Source organism: Prionailurus viverrinus, chromosome A1 (assembly GCF_022837055.1).
Source record: "Prionailurus viverrinus isolate Anna chromosome A1, UM_Priviv_1.0, whole genome shotgun sequence".
In the NCBI taxonomy this organism is placed as follows: domain Eukaryota; kingdom Metazoa; phylum Chordata; class Mammalia; order Carnivora; family Felidae; genus Prionailurus; species Prionailurus viverrinus.
In genome coordinates, this window is record NC_062561.1 from 28,699,695 (window position 1) to 28,722,050 (window position 22,356).

At 38.5% G+C, this 22,356-nt stretch overlaps 1 protein-coding gene across 3 annotated transcripts in view; it reads left to right on the forward strand.

Moving 5' to 3' along the window:
- VWA8 (von Willebrand factor A domain containing 8) overlaps positions 1–22,356 on the forward strand; it is a 363,734-nt gene that overhangs the window by 6,979 nt on the left and 334,399 nt on the right. For all 3 annotated transcript variants that reach the window (XM_047859419.1, XM_047859262.1, XM_047859340.1), the window contains exon 2: positions 11,860–11,937. In XM_047859419.1, the coding sequence (XP_047715375.1) occupies positions 11,860–11,937 (78 nt within the window). The remainder of the gene's footprint in view (positions 1–11,859; positions 11,938–22,356) is intronic.

The window sequence follows — 22,356 nt, forward strand, 5'->3', positions numbered from 1 at the left end:
CTTATGCTTTGGCTCTCTCCCACTCTAACCTTTTTTTTTTTTCCTTCCCCTCCCCCATGGGTTTCTGTTAAGTTTCTCAGGATCCACATAAGAGTGAAACCATATGGTATCTGTCTTTCTCTGTATGGCTTATTTCACTTAGCATCACACTCTGCAGTTCCATCCACGTTGCTACAAAGGGCCATATTTCATTCTTTCTCATTGCCATGTAGTACTCCATTGTGTATATAAACCACAATTTCTTTATCCATTCATCAGTTGATGGACATTTAGGCTCTTTGCATAATTTGGCTATTGTTGAGAGTGCCGCTATAAACATTGGGGTACAAGTGCCCCTATGCATCAGTACTCCTGTATCCCTTGGGTAAATTCCTAGCAGTGCTACTGCTGGGTCATAGGGTAGGTCTATTTTTAATTTTTAGAGGAACCTCCACACTGCTTTCCATAGCGGCTGCACCAATTTGCATTCCCACCAACAGTGCAAGAGGGTTCCCGTTTCTCCACATCCTCTCCAGCATCTATAGTCTCCTGATTTGTTCATTTTGGCCACTCTGACTGCATGAGGTGATATCTGAGTGTGGTTTTGATTTGTATTTCCCTGATGAGGAGCGATGTTGAGCATCTTTTCATGTGCCTGTTGGCCATCCGGATGTCTTCTTTAGAAAAGTGTCTTTTCATGTTTTCTGCCCATTTCTTCATTGGATTATTTGTTTTTTGGGTGTGGAGTTTGGTGAGCTTTTTATAGATTTTGGATACTAGCCGTTTGTCTGATATGTCATTTGCAAATATCTTTTCCCATTCCGTTGGTTGCCTTTTAGTTTTGTTGATTGTTTCCTTTGCTGTGCAGAAGCTTTTTATCTTCATGAGGTCCCAATAGTTCATTTTTGCTTTTAATTCCCTTGCTTTTGGGGATGCGTCAAGTAAGAAATTGCTGCCGCTGAGGTCAGAGAGGTCTTTTCCTGCTTTCTCCTCTAGGGTTTTGATGGTTTCCTGTCTCACATTGAGGTCCTTTATCCATTTTGAGTTTATTTTTGTGAATGGTGTAAGAAAGTGGTCTCGTTTCATTCTTCTGCATGTTGCTGTCCAGTTCTCCCAGCACCATTTGTTAAAGAGACTGTCTTTTTTCCATTGGATATTCTTTCCTGCTTTGTCAAAGATGAGTTGGCCATACGTTTGTGGGTCTAGTTCTGGGGTTTCTATTCTATTCCATTGGTCTATGTGTCTGTTTTTGTGCCAATACCATGCTGTCTTGATGATGACAGCTTTGTAGTAGAGGCTAAAGTCTGGGATTGTGATGCCTCCTGCTTTGGTCTACTTCAAAATTACTTTGGCTATTCGGGGCCTTTTGTGGTTCCATATGCATTTTAGGATTGCTTGTTCTAGCTTTGAGAAGAATGCTGGTGCAATTTTGACTGGGATTGCATTGAATGTGTAGATAGCTTTGGGTAGTATTGACATTTTAACAATATTTATTCTTCCAACCCATGAGCACGGAATGTTTTTCCATTTCTTTATATCTTCTTCAATTTCCTTCATAAGCTTTCTATAGTTTTCAGCATACAGATCTTGTACATCTTTGGTTAGATTTATTTGTACGTATTTTATGCTTCTTGGTGCAGTTGTGAATGGATCAGTTTCTTTGTCTTTCTGTTGCTTCATTATTAGTGTATAAGAATGCAACTGCTTTCTGTACATTGATTTTGTGTCCTGCAACTTTGCTGAATTCATGTATCAGTTCTAGCAGACTTTTGGTGGAGTCTTTCGGGTTTTCCATGTATAATATCATGTCATCTGCAAAAAGTGAAAGCTTGACTTCATTTTTGCCAATTTTGATGCCTTTGATTTCCTTTTCTTGTCTGATTGCTGATGCTAGAACTTCCAGCACTATGTTAAACAACAGCGGAGAGAGTGGACATCCTGTCGTGTTCCTGATCACAGGGGGAAAGCGCTCAGTTTTTCCCCATTGAGGATGATGTTAGCTGTGGGCTTTTCATAAATGGTTTTTATGATGTTTATGTTCCTTCTATCCCGACTTTCTTGAGGGTTTTTATTAAGAAAGGATGCTGAATTTTGTCAAATGCTTTTTCTGCATTAATTGACAGGATCATATGGTTCTTATCTTTTCTTTTATTAATGTGATGTATCACCTTGATTGATTTGCGAATGTTGAACCAGCCCTGCATCCCAGGAATGAATCCCACTTGATCATGGTGAATAATTCTTTTTATAAGCTGTTGAATTCAATTTGCTAGTATCTTATTGAGAATTTTTGCATCCATATTCATCAGGGATATTGGCCTGTAGTTTTTTTTTTTTTACTGGGTTTCTGGGTCTCTGTCTGGTTTAGGAATCAAAGTAATACTGGCTTCATAGAATGAGTCTGGAAGTTTTCCTTCCCTTTCTATTTTTTGGAATAGCTTGAGAAGGATAGGTATTATCTCTGCTTTAAATGTCTGGTAGAATTCCCCAGGGAAGCCATCTGGTCCTGGACTCTTACTTGTTGGGAGATTTTTGATAACCGATTCAATTTCTTTGTTGGTTATGGGTCTGTTTGAGTTTTGGAAGTGTGTGGGTGTTTAGGAATTTGTCCATTTCTTCCAGGTTGTCCAGTTTGTCGGCATATAATTTTTCATAGTATTCCCTGATAAATGTTTGTATCTCTGAGGGATTGGTTGTAATAATTCCATTTTCATTCATGATTTTATGTATTTGGGTCATCTCCCTTTTCTTTTTGAGAAGCCTGGCTAGAGGTTTATCAATTTTGTTTATTTTTTCAAAAAACAAACTCTTGGTTTCATTGATCTGCTGTACAGTTTTTTTAATTCTATATTGTTTATTTCTGCTCTGATCTTTATTATTTCTCTTCTTCTGCTGGGTTTGGGGTGTCTTTGCTGCTCTGCTTCTATTTCCTTTAGGTGTGCTGTTAGATTTTGTATTTGGGATTTTTCTTGTTTCTTGAGATAGGCCTGGATTGCAATGTATTTTCCTCTCAGGACTGCCTTTGCTGCATCCCAAAGCGTTTGGATTGTTGTATTTTCATTTTCGTTTGTTTCCATATATTTTTTAATTTCTTCTCTAATTGCCTGGTTGACCTTTTCATTCTTTAGTAGGGTGTTCTTTAACCTCCATGCTTTTGGAGGTTTTCCAGAATTTTTCCTGTGGTTGATTTCAAGCTTCATAGCATTGTGGTCCGAAAGTATGCATGGTATGATCTCAATTCTTGTATACTTATGAAGGGCTGTTTTGTGACCCAGTATGTGATCTTTCTTGGAGAATGTTCCATGTGCACTCGAGAAGAAAGTATATTCTGTTGCTTTGGGATGCAGAGTTCTAAATATATCTGTCAAGTCCATCTGATCCAGTGTATCATTCAGGGCCCTTGTTTCTTTATTGATCATGTGTCTAGATGATCTATCCATTGTTGTAAGTGGGGTATTAAAGTCCCCTGCAATTACCACATTCTTGTCAATAAGGTTGCTTATGTTTGTGAGTAATTGTTTTATATATTTGGGGGCTCCTGTATTCAGCACATAGACATTTATAATTGTTAGTTCTTCTTGATGGATAGACCCTGTAATGATTATATAATGCCCTTCTTCATCTCTTGTTACAGCCTTTAATTTAAAGTCTAGTTTGTCTGATATGAGTATGGCTACTCCAGCTTTCTTTTGGCTTCCAGTAGCATGATAAATAGTTCTCCATCCCCTCACTCTCATTCTAAAGGTGTTCTCAGATCTAAAATGAGTCTCTTGTAGACAGCAAATAGATGGGTCTTGTTTTTTTATCCATTCTGATACCCTATGTCTTTTGGTTGGTGCATTTAGTCCATTTACATTCAGTGTTATTATAGAAAGATATGGGTTTAGAGTCATTGTGATGTCCATAGGTTTCATGCTTGTAGTGATGTCTCTGGTACTTTGTCTCACAGGATCCCCCTTAGGATCTCTTGTAGGGCTGGTTTAGTGGTGATGAATTCCTTCAGTTTTTGTTTGTTTGGGAAGACCTTTATCTCTCCTTCTATTCTAAATGACAGATTTGCTGGATAGAGGATTCTTGGCTGCATATTTTTTCTGTTCATCACATTGAAGATTTCCTGCCATTCCTTTCTGGCCTGCCAAGTTTCAGTAGAGAGATCTGTCACTAGTCTTATCGGTCTCCCTTTATATGTTAGAGCATGTTTATCCCTGGCTGCTTTCAGAATTTTCTCCTTATCCTTGTATTTTGCCAGTTTCACTATGATATGTTGTGCAAAAGATCGATTCAAGTTATGTCTGAAGGGAGTTCTCTGTGCCTCTTGGATTTCAATGCCTTTTTCCTTCCCCAGATCAGGGAAGTTCTAGCTATGATTTCTTCAAGTACACCTTCAGCACGTTTCCCTCTCTCTTCCTCCTCTGGAATACCAATTATGCGTAGATTATTTCTCTTTAGTACATCACTTAGTTCTCTAATTTTCCCCTCATAGTCCTGGATTTTTTTTATCTTTTTCTCAGCTGCTTCTTTTTCCTTAATTTTATCTTCTAGTTCAGCTATTCTCTCTTCTGCCTCTATAATCCGAGCTGTGGTCATCTCCATTTTATTTTGCAGCTCATTAGTAGTATTTTTTTGCTCTTCCTGGCTGTTCCTGAGTGTCTTGATCTCTGTAGCAAGGGATTCTCTGCTGTCCTTTATACTGTTTTCAAGCCCAGCGATTAATTTTATGACTATTATTCTAAATTCACTTTCTGTTATATTGTTTAAATCATTTTTCATCAGTTCGTTAGCTGTCATTATTTCCTGGAGGTTTTTTTGAGGGGAATTCGTCCGTTTCCTCATTTTGGTTAGACCCTGGAGTAGTGTGGAACTGCAGGGCACTTCCCCTGTGCTGTCTTGAATAACTTGCGTTAGTGGGCAGGGCCACAGTGAGACCTGATGTCTGCCCCCAGCCCACCGCTGGGGCCACAGTCAGACTGGTGTGTGCCTTCTCTTCCCCTCTCCTTGGGGCGGGATTCACTGTGGGGTGGCGTGGCCTGTCTGGGCTACTTGCACACTGACAGGCTTGTGGGATCAGCCTGGGGATCTGGCGTATTAGCTGGGGTGGATCGGCAAGGTGCACGGGGGCGGGAGGGGCAGGCTCAGCTCGCTTTTCCTTCGGAGATCCGCTTTGGGAGGGGCCCTGCAGCACCGGGAGGAAGTAAGACCGGCCGGAGGGATGGATCCGCAGAAGCACAGCGTTGGGTGCAAGCAAGATCCGTGGCAAGCAAGTTCCATGGCGGGAACTGGTTTCCTTTGGGATTTTGGCTGGGGGATGGGCGAGGGAGATGGCGCTGGCGGGCGCCTTTGTTCCCTGCCGCTGAGCTGCGCTCTGTCTTCCGGGGCTCAACAACTCTCCCTCCCGTTGTCCCCCAGGCCTCCTGCTCTCTGAGCAGAGCTGTTAGCTTATAACCTTCCAGATGATAAGTCCCGCTTGCTGTCCAAACACACTCCGTCCGGCCCCTCCGCTTTTGCCAGCCAGACTGGGGGCCTCTGCTTGGCCGGCGGGCCGCCTCTCTGCCCCAGCTCCCTCCCGCCAGTCCGTGGAGCGCGCACCGCCTCTCCGCCCTTCCTACCCTCTTCCGTGCCTCTCGTCTGCGCTTGGCTCCGGAGAATCCGTTCTGCTAGCCTTCTGGCGGTTTTCTGGGTTATTTAGGCAGGTGTGGGTGGAATCTAAGTGATCAGCAGGACACGGTGAGCCCAGAGGCCTTCTACGCTGCCATCTTCCCTCAGGTCATTTTTATCTCATGCTCTTCGGGCATTTTGATCATTTTACCTCAGTGCTGAGCCACTTATGGATCTCTAAGTTGTTTTGAGAGAGAAGTATAAAGTGAGTTTACAAATAGCAGCCAGTTGAAACATAAATTCTTAAAAAAATTTTTTTTGTTAGTGTTTAATTATTTTTGAGAGAGCGCGTGCCTAAGTACTTTTTAATCAAATTTTAGTTTTCATAATTAAAAAAGGTAGCCTGTATTATCAATTCAATCAGCTTAATTAGGCTTTCTGACAGAAAAAAACATTTTTCCTTTCAATTCGAATGAATGTGTTAGTATGTATAATAAGGAATGTTATAAAAACCACTGAATGAGAAATTGCAGGCCACATTTTATAGGCTAGATTACTAAATGCAGTAAAATCTAGTGGTCACATATTTAAGTCATCGATCTCATAATGTATGCTTTGCAGTTTTATTTTTTAGTATAATTTATAAGTAATGTAATAGTTAAAGGAAGTTATTTATGTAGTGAGGTCTCTGATAGAAGACATATTGTTTTATTAAATGTGTAATAAACTTTGTTGATGCGTCTTAGAGAACAATTAAAATGTATAAAAATCAGAAATAAATGCATCAGTTTGTTTAATCCTCATGATCCAGCTTTGACACTGTATTTAGTGAAATGAGAACTAACTGGTTCAGAAGGTAGTATGTCCTTTTCACCGTAAGAGTTAGAAAATAGCCATTTTATAAGATGAGGAATGATTGTAATTGGAATGAATGGTTCATGATGACATTTGAGAAGAAATTTTTAACAGGCTTTTGAAAGACACCTATCTGATCTGAAACAGACATTTAAAAGTTTTTTGTGTGGTCTTTATCCACCATATTGTGAAAATCTTGGTAGTACTGACAGTTACTTCAGTGACATTAAAACTGAGCAGCGTTAATTATATGTGCTGCTTCAGGTGTTCAGAAGTGCCTTCTTGTGTGTGTGTAGGAATAGTATGTGTTCTCAAGGTAAGAATTGAGGAAAGGTAAAAAGCAGCTTGCCTTTAAGTACGTAAAAAGCCAGGTTTGCACTCTGAGCTCTCCCATCTTGGATTATTTGACAATATTAACTCCCGCTTCCCTACTCTGCAATATACTGTATCTGACACAGGCCAAAAATACTTCAGGCATTTCTAAAGCTACTCTTCACTTTTAGTAGGAATATGCGAGACATGGAGAAACTATTCTGAGGCAGTTTATGTTGACTTGAATAATCTTTAAAGGAAGCTTCTCCTAGACCATAATTGAAAATGCCTCATTTGTTTAGTCCACTGGAGCAGTGCACCATCCACTGTAGAAATGTAAGGGGGAGGGCTTCTGAAAGAGCCTCTGGGAACGAAGGACCTGCAGGGCCAGTTCTGTCAGGTCAGCATTCGGGAAGAACGGATCTAGAAACTGATCTCCTTAAGACTGCCGTGCTCTGGACCCTTAGGAAGTGTGTATCCTAACTTAAAGAGAATTATTGCAGAGGAACAATAATCAATACTTGTAATACAGTGTGAGAAATGCTATTACAGAAACATGAGCCAGATACTGTGCTAGCAGAAAGACAGGAATGAGAGGATCAATTCTTGATGGAGGTGGAGATCATGCAAAAGGAAAAGTTAGGGAAAGTTCAACGGGGAGATGAAGAGATTTGAGGAGTAGGGGTCTGAAGGGAAAGGGTGTGAGAGAGTTGTGGAAGAACTTTCAGGCCAGGGAATAAAGCATCAATCACTGAGATAGGAATAGAAGAGGTAGAGCTGGTTGGACATAATTGGACAACACACACAGAAAGTAAAAAGTTATGATTTTCTCATGTTAAAGTTGAATTATCTCTAGAACATCTAAGAATGTCCAGTAGCCTGCTGATAGATATGGATCTCAGGAGAGAGATCTGAGCCAAAGGGGACGTTTAAGGCTTTAGTGTACAGAGGTCAGAGTTGGGCCATTAGCAGGGATTAGACGACTCAGGAAAAGTATAGCATGGTAACAGAAGGTGGCCAAGAACATCAGCTTTGAGGCAGGAAGGTCAAATACCTACTGCCTATGAATGTCATTTTCTTCTTTGCCTACAGCAGGCATGACTAGATCGCTATCCTTATTTCTTCACAAGTCCAATTTTCATTGTGATTGCTTCTTTGGGTTTTTTTAGAAGCCTTTGGTTTGATTTCCGAATGTTGAGAGATTTTCCAGTTATCTTTTAGTTATTGATTTCTAGGTAATTACATTCTGATCAGAAGACATATTTTGTATGATTTCATCCCTTTGACATTTATTAAGATTTGCCTTGCGGTCCAGCCTAAGATCTAGTTTGGTGAATGTCTCATGTGTATTTGCAAAAAATATGTATTCTGCCCTTGTTGGGTGCAGAGTTCTGTAAAAGTCATTTATGTTGAATGGTTAATCGTGTTTTCAGATTTTCTCTATCCTATTTTCCAGTTGATTTTAGCCAAAGGCTGAGGAAGAAATATTCTTATTTCTATATCCTTCTATTTTTTTCTTGCTCTTCATGAAGTGCTGAGATATATTAAAATATCCAAGTATGATTATGGATTTATCTAGTTCTACTTTTAGTTCTGTCAAGTTTTGTTTCCTGTTTATTCCCCAGCCTCCTCCTTGCCAGGTCACCACCATAGGTTTGCTGTATTCCTCCACAAAGGGTCACAGTTCACTCAGGAAGCTTTCTAAATATACTTTCTCTGCAGGCACTGTCCCCTTCTACTTGCATAGGTCCTTACAAGCCTAGTGGTGGCCATGGCTTCCTATTATTGCTAGTCCCAGGATACTGCACTATCCTTGCCCCATCTTCACAAATGGTTGGGCCCTGATTGCTAAATGGATATGTGTGGGAAAAACATTTCAGTCAGTAGGAAAATCCAGTGCAAAAGCCTGAAATGAGTATGAGTCTGACATGTTGAAGGAATAGTGAGGAGGCCAGTGTGGCTGGAGTAGAATAAGTCAGGAGGACACTTGTAGGAGATGAGGTAAGAGGAAATGGCGGAGTGAGATCAAAATAGCCTTTTGGACCATTGCAAAGATGAGGATTGAGCAAGGACTTGTATTACTTGACTCCTATTTTATTATGATCACTGTGGCTGCTCTGTTGAGAATAAACTGCAGGGTGCAAGGGTTGAGGCAGGAGATGTGTTAGGTGAGAGAAAAGTTAAGAGTGGCTGCAAGATTTCTGGTTTGAGCCCCTGGAAGGAGTAAGTTGCCATTTGCAGAACTGGGGAATACTGTGCGTAGAGCATATTTTGGTGTAAAGATCAGAAGCTCAATTTTGAATATGTTAGGTTTAACATATGTTAGGCATCTCAGTGTCTGTTGGTATCCATGTTTGGAGTTCAGTGGCCTGGGTTAGCGATACAAATTTGGGAGCCAGGAACATATTAGTTGCATTGAAAGATGTAAGACTGGGTGAGCTCTTCAAGGAGAGGTGGTAGGTGGAATAGAAAAGAGGCTAGAACTGGGCCTCTGCACGCAGTGTTAGGAAGTTGAGGAGAAGAGGCAGAGCAAGCGAGGAAGACTTGGGGTCATGGTGAGGTAGAAAGGAAAGAGAGGAGGTGATGGGGCTAGGAGATGGGGGGAGAGGGAGAAAGTGGTAGAATCCCCTATGGTGTAAGTCTTGAAAGGAGGCAGAGCTCCGACTCTACCCCGGAAATCACAGTGGTCAGCTCTTCCTCCTGCCTGCCTCCTGCAGCCAGGCTGTGGGTAGTAACCTTGGCTCCGCCAGTTAACTGCCCTGCCCAGGACTCTTGAGTCATGAGGGAATTATGCAGAGGCTGTATGAACAGTTTACCTGTGGCGGTGTCCTTATTGTTAGAAGATGTATCTGAAGACTAGATTACAGATGAAGAATCATGATTTCTGTAACTTAAGATAGTGTTTTTCCAACTTTCCTACAGGTTTAAAAATTACCAAAATGAAATGGGGGAAAAAGTTGTCCTCTGGTCATGATATCCCAGGTGTGGATCTAGTGGTACAAGGGACAGTGTCTCAGTGAGCTTTTCCTAAGGTGTGGTTTTGTGTGACTTCTGTTTCTCCTTTGCCTTCTCTACCATGCTGTGGACTAGTAACTGAGTCGTGGTCTCTTCAGTAACCCATGGCTCCTGTGAGCTATTTCCTATAACTGCTGTAACAAACTCCAGTGCCTTTAAAAAAAATTATTTAAATTCAAGTTAGTTAACATACCGTGTAGTATTGGTTTCAGGAGTAGAACCCAGTGATTCATAACCCAGTGCTCATCCCAACAAGTGCCCTCCTTAATGCCCATCACCCCAACCCACTTCCTCTCCAGCAGCCCTCAGTTTGTTCTCTGCATTTAAGAGTCTTTTATGGTTTGCCTCCCTCTGTTTTTATATTATTTTTCCTTTCTTTCCACATATGAGTGAAATCATATGGTGTTTGTCTTTCTCTGACTAATTTCACTTAGCATAATACCCTCTAGTTCCATCCATGTAATTGCAAATGGCAAGATTTCATTCTTTTTGATTGCCAAGTAATACTCCATATATGTACCATATCGTCTTTATCCATTCATCCATCAATGGACATTTGGGCTCTTTCCGTACTTTGGCAATTGTTGATAGTGCTGCTATAAACATTGGGGTGCATGTGCTCCTTCGAGACAGCATATCTGTATCCCTTGGATAAATACTTAGTAGTACAATTGCTCGGTCGTAGGGTAGTTCCATTTTTAATTTTTTGAGGAACCTCCATACTGTTTTCCAGAGTGTCTTCCCCAGTTTGCATTGCCATCAACAGTGGAGAAGTGTTCCCCTTTTTCTGCATCCTCGTCAACATCTGTTGTTTCCTAAATTGTTAATTTTAGCCATTCTGACAAGTGTCAGGTGGTACCTCATTGTGGTTGCAATGCCTTTTTACTATGCTAATTTGAGGTGGGGTTTCTGCTGTAGCAGTTATATGAAATAACTCCAGGAATCACAGGTTGCTTAGAGCCAAGATTAAATGAAGTAACATAAATAATGTGTCTATAACAATATTTGCCAAATAGCCAGTATTCAGTAAGTATTAGCTGATGTCTAGACTAATTCACAGGAAAATTCCTTTGATTTACACTCTAAATATACACATATTCTGTACGAGAAGGTACACCTGAGTTTTACATGTTGTTCCTACTTTTCTCTCAACTTTTCACTTAGCTATAATACATTTATTCATCTATAAAATCTTTTTTAGTTTTTTTACAGAGTTGCCAATTTCCTCATTTGTAAAGCCTGTGTCTCATATGGTTATTCTGGGAATGAATAAAGTATTTAGCAGATAGTAATCATTCAACAAATGTTGGCAGTTTTTGTTATTATGATGATTTTAGGCCTTAGTCTCTGGGACACCTAACTAGCTCACAACTGGCAATGTTGGAACTTGTGTTTTGCACAGCTACTTTTCCTAAGTATCATTGAGCCCTTTACAAAGGAAGTACCAGGTGCAGATGGGATCAGTATGTCTATTTTGCTGTTGGAGAGAGCAAAGCAGAGATTGTTTGGTTTAGTCCTGCACTTTAGAAGATCAGCCAGAGCCACAAATTAATGCTACTTAAAATTAGAACCATGTAGAATCTACTGAGAACTTTTGCTTGTTTTGTGCTGGTTTCATGTAGAAATTCTTGGCATATAGGCTGGGGCTTTCCTAGAAATATTGAATTTTTGGATTATGTTGCTGGGGAACATGTTTATAGAAAAAATAGGAACCTATAAAGATGTAATAAGTTTGTAATTTGTATTAAAGATGCCACCTTTTGGATGCTTTGGATGATCTTAAAATGCATTCTTCTGTATTGTTGACTTTATTAGTGTTGCTATTAGAAAATAATAAATTGATAAATTCTGTAGTACCTCACCTTTTTTGCTAATGTAGCATTTAAAATCTGAATTTCCCCAGTGCTTCACTTCTCCATTATATAACTTACACTTTGGATACAAGTTTTAGAGCATAGTGGCTGACATAGGTGTGTCCATGAAGCCTAACACAGGCAGACATGTGCATTTCTATAAAGTCCTCAGGGCAGTCATTGTTGGGAAAGGCATAGTGTGTTGTTTTATTGTCTCTTGTAAAGGTGTGTTTCCTTTTTCTCTTTTTAGGTGATACAGTTAATATTGGAGATGTATCCTACAAGTTGAAAACTCCTAAGAGCCCAGAACTTGTGCCACAGAATTACAGTAAGAAATACTCATTTATTTATGAGTGAATGCCTTTTAACTTTTCATTATGGGAATTTTCAAAGATATCCAAAACTGGAGAGAAGAGTATAAACGTGATGTACTTATCATTCAATTTTAACGTTTATCAGTGTATGCCAGTCTTTTTAACTGACTCCTCTAGTCTTTGTTCTGGGGTATTTAAAACTTATCCCAGACAGACATCCTATCACTCACCCCTGAATATTTCAGTAAAACATTTATTTTTCACATACTTTTCTTTCTTTTTTCAATTGGGATCAAATTTACATATAATAAAATGCACGGATCTTAAGTATTCATTTTGGTTAGTTTTGGCAATTTTATAAACTTGCATAACCACCAAGATTACTTGCATTACCTCTGAATATTCTTTTGTACCCCTTCCCCTCTGATCTGCCCCGGAAGCCAATGGTCTTTTTTCCTACCATGATGGATTAGTTTTGCCTGCTCTTTAGCTTTATGTAAATAGAATCATATAGTATAGTTTTCCTATGTGTGTATTTGGCTTCTTTCCATCAAGGTAATGATTTTAAATCCATCCATGGTCCTGTACTGATCAGTTTGTTCTTAATTGCTGAGTAGTGTCCTGTTGTATAAATAACAGCATAATTTATCTGTTCTGTCGATAGGCATTTGGGGGTTTCCATTTTTAGATTGTTGCAAATAAGGTTCTATGAACATTCCTGTACAAGTCCTGTAGTCATGACTTTTCACTTCTCTTGAATAAATAATGAGGAGTTGGGTGGATGTGTCATTGGGTGGATGGCTGTTTCGCTTCATGAGATACTGCCAAACTGTTCTCCAAGGTACTTGTGCTGTTTTAGCCTTTGACCGACGGTGATGTTCTGTATCCTTGCCGACATTAGTATTTCTAATCTTTTTGATTTTACTCATTATACTAGGTGTGAAATAATAACTAATCATGGTTTTCGTTTTGTAACAGCTTTACTGAGATACAATTAATATACCATAAAATTTACATTTTTCAAAAACTTACCTTCTTAAAATGTACAACTCAGTGGTTTTTAATGTATTCACAGAGTTGTGCAACCATGCCACTCTTTAGCTTTTGAACATTTTCATCACACCAAAGAGAAACCTCGTACCATTAACTCCTTGTTTCCTTCTCCAACAACTTCATACACCCCCCACCCCCCCCATCCTTCAGCAACCGCTACTATATTTTCTGTATCTATAGATTTGCCTACTCTGAACATTTCATATAAATGAGATCATACAATATGTGGCCTGTGTCTGGCTTTCTTCACTTACAATGTTTTCAAGGTTCATCCACGTTGTGGCCTGTATCAGTACCTGATTCCTTTTATGGCTAAATAATATTCCATTGTGTGGCTATACCACATTTTGTTTATCCAGTCATTGGTTGACATTTGGTTTTTCTCTACTTTTAGGTTGCTATGAATAATACCGTTACGGACATTCATATAAGTTTTTTGACAGACACGGGTTTTCAGTTTTCTTGGGTATATATTTAGGAGTGGAATTGCTAGGTCAGATGGTAGCTCTCTGTTTAACATTTTGAGGAATTATCAAACTGCCCTCCACAGAGGCTGCCCCATTTTACGTTCACACCTGCAGTGTCCGGGGGTTCCAGTTTCTCCGCATCTTCACCAGCATTTATTATTACCTGTTTTTATTATGGGAAGTGGTATCTTGTTGTTTTGATGTGCGTCTCCCTAATGCCTCACAGGCAATTTTTTGCTCAAAATCATGCCGCTTCTTTTCTCACAATTCCTTAAATGAATCCTAATACTTTCGGAACAAAGATCATTCCTTACCTTTCATGATATAGTCTCAGCCTCGTCTCCTATGACTCCCCTTCCTTATTTTATGTTCCAGTCATTGGACACAAAACGGCTATTTTTTTTTGGTTCACTTTTCAGATTCTTCCACTAGACTATGTGCTCCTTGAGGGAGAATGTCTCACTTTCATCTGACATAAGTTTCCAATGACTCTGCCTCCTGAATGGCTCTGCAGACTGTCCTCTCCTCTTTGCCTCACTTTTCTTTTACTGCATTTTTTCTTTTTTTTGAGTTATTTTCTCAGTGGTCACTCCAGGGATCACAATTACCAATTTAGCTTAAAACAAACTTGTTCCTATTAATAACTTAATTTCAGTTGTGTGCAAAAACTTTTTCTAATGTAGCTCTTTTCCCTTCTACTTCCTTTTTGCTGTTATCATACAAAATAAGTCTTTAAAATTTTTTTTAATGTTTATTTTTGAGAGAGAGAGAAAGAGAAAGAGAGAAAGAGAGAGAGAGAGAGAATGGGGGAGGGGCAGAGAGAGAAGGAGACGCAGAATCTGAAGCAGGCTCCAGGCTCTGAGCTTTCACTACAGAGCCCCATATGGGGCTTGAACTCACAAACTGCGAGATCATGACCTGAGCTGAAGTCGGATGCTTAACCAACTGAGCCACCCAGGCACCCCCAAAATATATATTTATACATTAAAATCTATCATCACAATTTTATAATTATCACTATATGAATTTGTCTCAAGTCAAGAGAAGAAAGGAATTACAAATAAAAATATGTTCATGCTGTCTTTATATTTACATATTTACTAGTATTCTTTGTTTCTTTGTGTGCATTTGAGTTACCATCTAGTGTAGTTTCATTTCAGCTTGAAGGAGGGACTCACTTTAGTATTGCTTGTAGGGTAGAGCTGCTAGTGATAAATTCTCTCAGTTTTTGTTATCTGGAAATTTATTAATTTTACCTTTGTTGTTTGATGAATTCTTGATTGACACTTTTTTTTTTCCCCCAGCATGTTCAGTATGTCATCCTACTGCCTCTGGCCTCCATAGTTTCTTTTTTTATTTACTTAAAAAAAATTGTTTTTTTCAACGTTTTTTATTTATTTTTAGGACAGAGAGGGACAGAGCATGAATGGGGGAGGGGCAGAGAGAGGGAGACACAGAATCGGAAACAGGCTCCAGGCTCTGAGCCATCAGCCCAGAGCCCGATGCGGGGCTCGAACTCACGGACCACGAGATCGTGACCTGGCTGAAGTCGGACGCTTAACCGACTGCGCCACCCAGGCGCCCCCCCCAAAATTTTTTTTAATGTTTATTCATTTTTCAAAGACAGAGAGAGATAGAGCGCAACCAGGGGTGGGGCGGAGAGAGAGGGGGACACACAATCTGAAGCAGGCTCCAGGCTCTGAGTTGTCAGCACAGAGCCTGTCGCAAGGCTTGAACTCACCAACTGTGAGATCATGACCTGAGCTGAAGTTGGATGCTGAACCGACTGAGCCATCCAGGTGCCCCAGGCCTCCATTGTTTCTTTTTTTATTTTTTTTATTTAAAAAAATTTTTTTTTTTTCAACGTTTATTTATTTTTGGGACAGAGAGAGACAGAGCATGAACGGGGGAGGGGCAGAGAGAGAGGGAGACACAGAATCGGAAACAGGCTCCAGGCTCCGAGCCATCAGCCCAGAGCCCGACGCGGGGCTCGAACTCACGGACCGCGAGATCGTGACCTGGCTGAAGTCGGACGCTTAACCGACTGCGCCACCCAGGCGCCCCTCCATTGTTTCTGATGAGAAATCAGTTATTGATTTTACCAAGAATCCCTTCTGATGATGAGCCACTTCTCTGTGCTCTCATACAGCCCATTTATCTTTTGATGGTTTGACTATGATGTGTCTAAGTGTGGTCTCTTTGAGTTTGCCCTATTTGGAGTTTGTTGAGCTTCTTGGATATGCATAGTAATGTTTTCCATTAATTTGGGGGAGTTCTTTGTAATCATTCTTCATTATTATTTCTTCCCTCCTCTCTGTCTTTCTGGGACTCACATGATGTGTGTGTTAATATACTCGAAGGTGTACTATAGCTTTCTGAGGGTCTGTTAATTTTTCTTTATCCTTTTTTCTTTCTGTTTCTTGGGCTGGATAATCTCAATTGACTTACTCAAGTTTGCTGATTATTCCGCCTGCTTACATCTGTTGTTGAGCCTCTTTGGTGATTATTTTTCATTTCACTTGTAGTTTTTAACTTCAGAATTTCTCTTTGAATTTTTTATAATTTGTATTTATTGATATTTTCTAGTGAGTATTGTCATACTTTAAATTTTTAGACATGATTTCTTTTTGTTCTTTGAACATGTTTGTCATAGCTAATTTAAAGTGTTTGTCTACTAAATTCAGTATCTGGCTTCCTCAAAGATTTTTTTTTTTTGATTGCTTTTTTCCTCTGTATATGCTATACTTTCCTGTTTCTTTGTGTTTCTTATCATATTTCTTTTGAAAAGTAGAGCTGTTAACTAGTATAATTGGACGACTCTGGAAATCAGATGCCCCCTTCCCTAGGCTTTGGTTTTGCTCCTGTTTGTTTAATGACTTTTGTAGACTATTTTTCTGAAGTCTATATTCTTTGCCATATGTAGCCATTGAAGTTTTTACTCAGTTAGCTTAATGGCCAGCCAGTGATGGAAGAGAGATTTCTTAAATGCCTCAAAGAAATCAGTTCTCTTAGCCTTTGACCAGGGTCTCTTGTGTGTATGTTGGACATGATTTCAGGGCTTCACAGGCAGCTTACAAGTTTGCTTGTGTCTTCCAGCTTGTGCAAATCTTCAATGTCAGCTGAAGGTGAGCAATTAGGCCCTTCTCAGAACTTTCCCAGACATGTGCATGGCCTTCTAGATTCCTAGTTGTACACTGTATGCCTTGGACATCTTACTCCCAGTTTTTCCTTTTAAGTTTTTTGTTTGTTTGTTTGGTCATCCTCTTGTTAGCACCAACTAGTTTTGGTGCCTCCAACTATGATGTTAAACAGTTGTTGATTTTTTGTTGTTATTTGCACACTGGGAGCTCCAAGTGGGTCACATGAAGTCAAATTCTAACAAATGGGAGCTTTTCGGCAAGCTGTTAGATAAGTCAAGTAGGGATAGTTTTCTGGGAGTGGGACTCCTAGGAAGCTGCAACCCTGTTCTGTTCCCTCCAGTGGTTGCCAGGCTGCTCGTTTTCACCAGCATTGTAGGCAGTTGTTTTTCAAGGTTTCCAGAGAGCTGGGGAGAGAGATGGGGAAAGGGCAAGTTAAAATACCACAGAACTTACTGTTCGTACTAAGGGTCACCTGTTTTTCTTGGATAAATGATCGCCAGATTGTTAGAAGTCTTGTTAATTTCTAGAGTTCTAAAAAAAAATTGATTTTGACAGCTTTTTGCAGTGTTGCCATTGTTTTTTTAGAGGAGTGGATTTTCAGAGGTCCTTACTCTGCTATTCCAGGAGTGCATGTTCTCTCACTCTGGTTGTAATTTGCATGTTGCTGATGAGTAATGGTGTTCAAGATATTTTCCTGTAATTAATGGTTATTTGCATATCTTTCATGAACTATCTTAAAATATTTTGCCTATTGAAAGAAACTGAGTTCACCTTCTTATTGTTGATTTGTAACAGTTATTTATATACAAGTCCTTTGTCATGCTTACATATTATGAATACTTGTTTTTGGTCCCTGCCTTGCCTAATCGTTTTCTCAGTGGTATCATTTAGTTGGCAGAAGTTTTGATTACATACAGTTTATCTTTTATTGTGGTTAATGCTTATTATGTCTTAGAAATCTTTGTCTACTTCAAAGTTGTGAAGATAAGTCTGTTGTTGTTTTTTTTCCCTAAGAACTTTAGAGCTCTGTTTTATTTGAAAGGGATAGGTCCATTTCATCTCAGTTTTAAAATTTATTGGCAATTTTTTCATAATGTAGCCTTTATTCTTTAAATATCTGTAGAATCTGCATTGCTATTCCCTTTTTTATTCCTAATATTGGAAATGAGGGTTTTTTTTTCTTTCTCTTTAATCACCCTAAGGGGTTTATCAGTGATATTAACTTTCAAAAAAATAGCTTTTTGTTGATTTTTCTCTGTTGTTTGTCCATTTGTTATTTCACTGATTTACACTCTTTAATACTTCCTTACTTTTATTTACTTTGGTTCCTATTCTTTGTCCAACTATTTAAGATAGAGGGTCAGATCCCCCCCCGCTTTTTTCCCCTAAGTTAGATCTCCAAAGCTATAATTTTCCATCAAAATAGTGCTTTTGCTCTACCTCATAAAAGTTGATATGTTAAGGTTTCATTATTATTTCTCTCAAGATATTACTAAAAAATCACAAATTTTTTCTTTGGTTAGAGTTATTTAGAAGTGTGTTTGCTTCATTTTCAGTATTTGGTTTGTTTTTCTTTACCTTACAGTTATTGATTTCTAATTTAATACTATTATGGTCAGAGAATATTCTCAGTTCTTTGAAATTGAAATTATTGAGACTTATGATCAGCATATGGCCTCTTTGAGTGAGCATTTCATGTAAACTTTGAAAAGAATTGATGTTCTGCTGATATTGGCTGTTGTAGTCTATAAATACAGATTTGGTCAATGTTGACAATATTGTTCAAGTCCTTTATGTTTTTATTGATTTTATCTACCTCTTCAGTCAATAAAGTGGTGTTAAACTGTCTGTTATGATTGTAGATTTGTCTGTTTTCCCCTTTATCCTACTCATTTGTATTTTGTATATTTTGAACATCTATAATAGGTATGTACATATTTATAATTGTTATGTCTTCTTTATGAATGGTCCTTTTTATTATGCAATGCTGTCTTTTTCTGGTAACACTGTTTTTCTTAAAGTTTATTTTGTCTGATAATAATGTGAACAATACCATCCTTCTTGTGCTGTTTGTATGGTATGTTCTTTTTCATTCTTTTACTTTCAGCTAGTTGTGCTTTTATATTTCAAGTGTGTCTTTTGAACAGCTTATTCATCCATTCTGACAAGCTCTTTCTTTGAATTGGAATGTTCAGCCCATTTACATTTAATATAATTATTGATTTAGGTGTGTTTAAGTCTACCATCTTGATGTTTTTTTGCTCTTTGTCCTGTTTGTGATACATCTTTTCTTGTCTTCTTTTTAGGGATAATATATCCATTTTGTCTCTTTCATAGGCTATCTCGTTATGCCTCTTTTTCTAGAGTAGCTCTGTCCAGTAGAATTTTCTGTAGTGATGGATATGCTTTATATTTGTGCTGTCCAATATAGCAGGCACTAGCCACATGTGGTTAACCATTCAAAATGTGATCAGTGCAATCAAGGAAAATAATTTTAGATTTTATTTCATTTTAGTTAATTTAAACTCAAATTTAAATAGCAACATGTGACTAATGGGTACTCTATTGAACAGAGATGCTCTAGAGATTATAATATGCATCTACAACTTACCATAGTCTACTTTCAAATAATACATCTATTTTAGGAACAATGTGATAACTTTTCAACACTGTGCTTTCATTTACTTCTCATACCTTTGGTAGTCTCATTTTCATATATTTTAATTTCGTTAAAATTAAATATGCTAAAACACTATGATATTATTTTTTTACTTTAGGCAATCAATGGAATTTTAAAGAAATTGAATATATATATGTAAAATGGAGATGGTTTTTAAAGTTTTTAATATTTATTCATATTTTGATGCTTTATGCTTCTTTTCATTTCGTTTTGCAGATTCAGACATCTCTCTGAAGGCATTTCCCTTCAGCCGGAAGAGTTTCTTTACCACTTCTTTTAGTAGATTTGTGATATGAATTCTCTCCTCTGTTGTCTTTTTTTAAAATTTTTTAATTTTTTTTTTTTTTTTAGTGTAAGCTCCATACCCAACATGGGGCTCAAAAACTCATGACCTGAGATCAAGAGTCTACTCTGCTCTACTGACTGAGCCAGCCAGGTGCCCTGTATCTCTATAGTCTATCTTAAAATGTGTTTATTTTACTTTCATTTTCAAAGGATTTTTTTTTTTTTTTTTTTTTTTGCCGGATACAGAATGCCAGGTTTTTGTTTTGTTTTGTTTTTTATATCTTCTGGTTTCTGTTGTTTCCAACAAAACACCAGCTGTCATTTTTGTTGGGCTCCTATTTGCAATTTGTCCTTTTTCTCTATCTGCGTTTAAATTTTCTTAACCAAAAATTTGGCTTTGATGTACTTAGCTGTGGTGTTCTTTGAATTTAACTTCTTTGTGTTTTTCTGAGCTCCTTGAATCTCTGGGTTAATAACTTTAATCAATTTTGGAAAATTCTTGGCCATAATTAAGTTAATTGATTTTCTTTTCAGCTTTGTATGATCTTGTGTTAGTCCCTTTTGATGATTCATTCATTTCTGTTAATACATTTTTCATTTCTATGTCCATTTAACTCTTCTTTATATTTTCCATCTCTTATGCTGGAATACACTCATGTTTTCCTCCTTTTCCACAAGTATTTTAACATATTTTTTAGGGTCTAATAATTCTAGCACCTAGACTATTTTTAGAACTGTTTTTATTGATTTTTGACCATGGATCACATTTTCTTCTCTGTCTCATAATATTTTATTGTATGCCAGATATTGTGTATAAAGGAACAGTAGAGATTGAAGTAAATGATATTTACCCCAGAAAAGGGCATGTCTCTTCATCTGCTAAGCCCCATGTAGGGAGTTGGAGGTGTGGTGGAGGTGGGGGGTGGGAGCATGGGAGGAGGGAGTGTGAGGTGAGTTGGTCTAATATGTGCTTGACTTGGGACTGGCCTTTGTTTTAGCTTAGTTGCATTCCATTTATCTCTACCTTTAAAGGTTTTGAGAAAGACATCAGGACTTTCTTTATAGCAATGTTCAGGATGTGAATTCTGGTGAGATTCCAGAACTTTCTTTATGGTTTATAGCTGAATCTCCAGCTCAGATCAGCCATGGCTGATCTCTCTTAGCTTTATAGCTGCATCTTTGGATTGCTGGGGAGTTTCGTCATTGAGTCCTGTATTCTGCTTTCTCCAACACAGATCTCCTTTATCCTGTTGCCCTGCCTCCAGCCTCCAGAGGACATGTCAGTGAAGGCCAGGAGTGCCCCAACAGGATTTATCTCAGCTCTTCTGCCCTAATGCCTTGAGTGTGACTGCTCCCTAATACCGTATAAGGCCATGAAGTGCCTTGGAGGGATTTCTGTTGCTCCCACTCCCAGCCTTCAATGGGTTGTTGCCTTGCACTAAGAAAAGGTCCAGCATGCTTCAGGAAGAATCCTCTCAGTTCTTGCCCTGCGCCTGGTTTTTAGTGTGCACTCCTGTGTACTCAGTGAGGGCCAGTGGGAAAGAGTTGGTGGGTAGGTGTAGACTCTCTCTGTGGCTAAGGCTTCTCAGGAGACTAGTTCATCATGTCAGCTTGTGTGAGGCCATTGTAAGTTTTAAAATTCAGTTTTAAAGGTCAGCTTGCTTATCCTGATACACCTATGGCAGATTCTTCCTTCTCCTGCCAGTCTACTAGGGGGAAAATTAGCTCTGGGTCTCTTCTCTTCTTGAAAGTACTCATTACTTTCTAGAATTTGGTTCATTCAGGTTTCTTTGTATTCTTAGCTGTATGATGGGTTTTAAGAAACTGTGATTTGGGGGGCCCCCAGGGTGGCTCTGTCGGTTAAGCATCCAACTTTGGCTCAGGTTGTGATCTCGTTGTTCATGAGTTCAAGCCCTGATTCATGCTCTCTGCTGTCAGCACAGCATCTTCCTCAGGTCCTCTGTCCCCCCCCTCTCTCTATGCCTCTCTTGCATGCAGTCTCTCTCAAAAATAAATACACATAAAAAATTATTAAAAAAAAAAAAGAAACTGTGAGTTTTACAGATCAACTGCCTTGTTCTGGTTGTTAGGTTGAAAGTAAAATTCTGTCACAATTCTCTTCATCCTAACTAGAAGTGGTAGTCAGGAACATTTATTTTTAATATTTATTATTTAATGATTATACCTAATCATATTATTATACTTGATAGGTTTTCTGGGGGTAGGACTAGGGACTTAAATCTTGAACAAGTTGTTATGTTTACCCAGAGAAAAATTAACAAAATAGATTTAAAACACCTTACATGATACTGGTATGTGATAATTGAAGAAAACACTCATTTTTTCCCCCTGATTCCTGGATCTTATCTTATTATGAATGTAGCTAACTTTTATAATTAACTTTTAAAATGAGGAATAACATCCACTCTTGATAGATGATAGGAAGACTGATACATAGTTTGGGTTCTATATGGAAACATCTATTTGAGAGGGGGAGGATTAGGTTTAAAATTTTGTCTGTACTGTTTCCTAGATAAGAATTTCTTTCCTTCTTTTTCTTTTCTTTCTTTCTTTCTTTTTTTTTTTTTTAGATGTGTGAATTTCTGTAGTCATTTAACTGCTCCAGATTTCCTTGACATTATGGGAACGATCATTTCAACCTTATGGATATACTGTAAGGATTGAATGAAATAGCTTATGTGACATGCATGGCATCGTGCCTGGCACATGGTGCTCAATAACTATATGAGTCCCTGACACAACCATTTCCTCAGTCTCCTGATTGTGTTCCTTCTCATTTCCCCATTA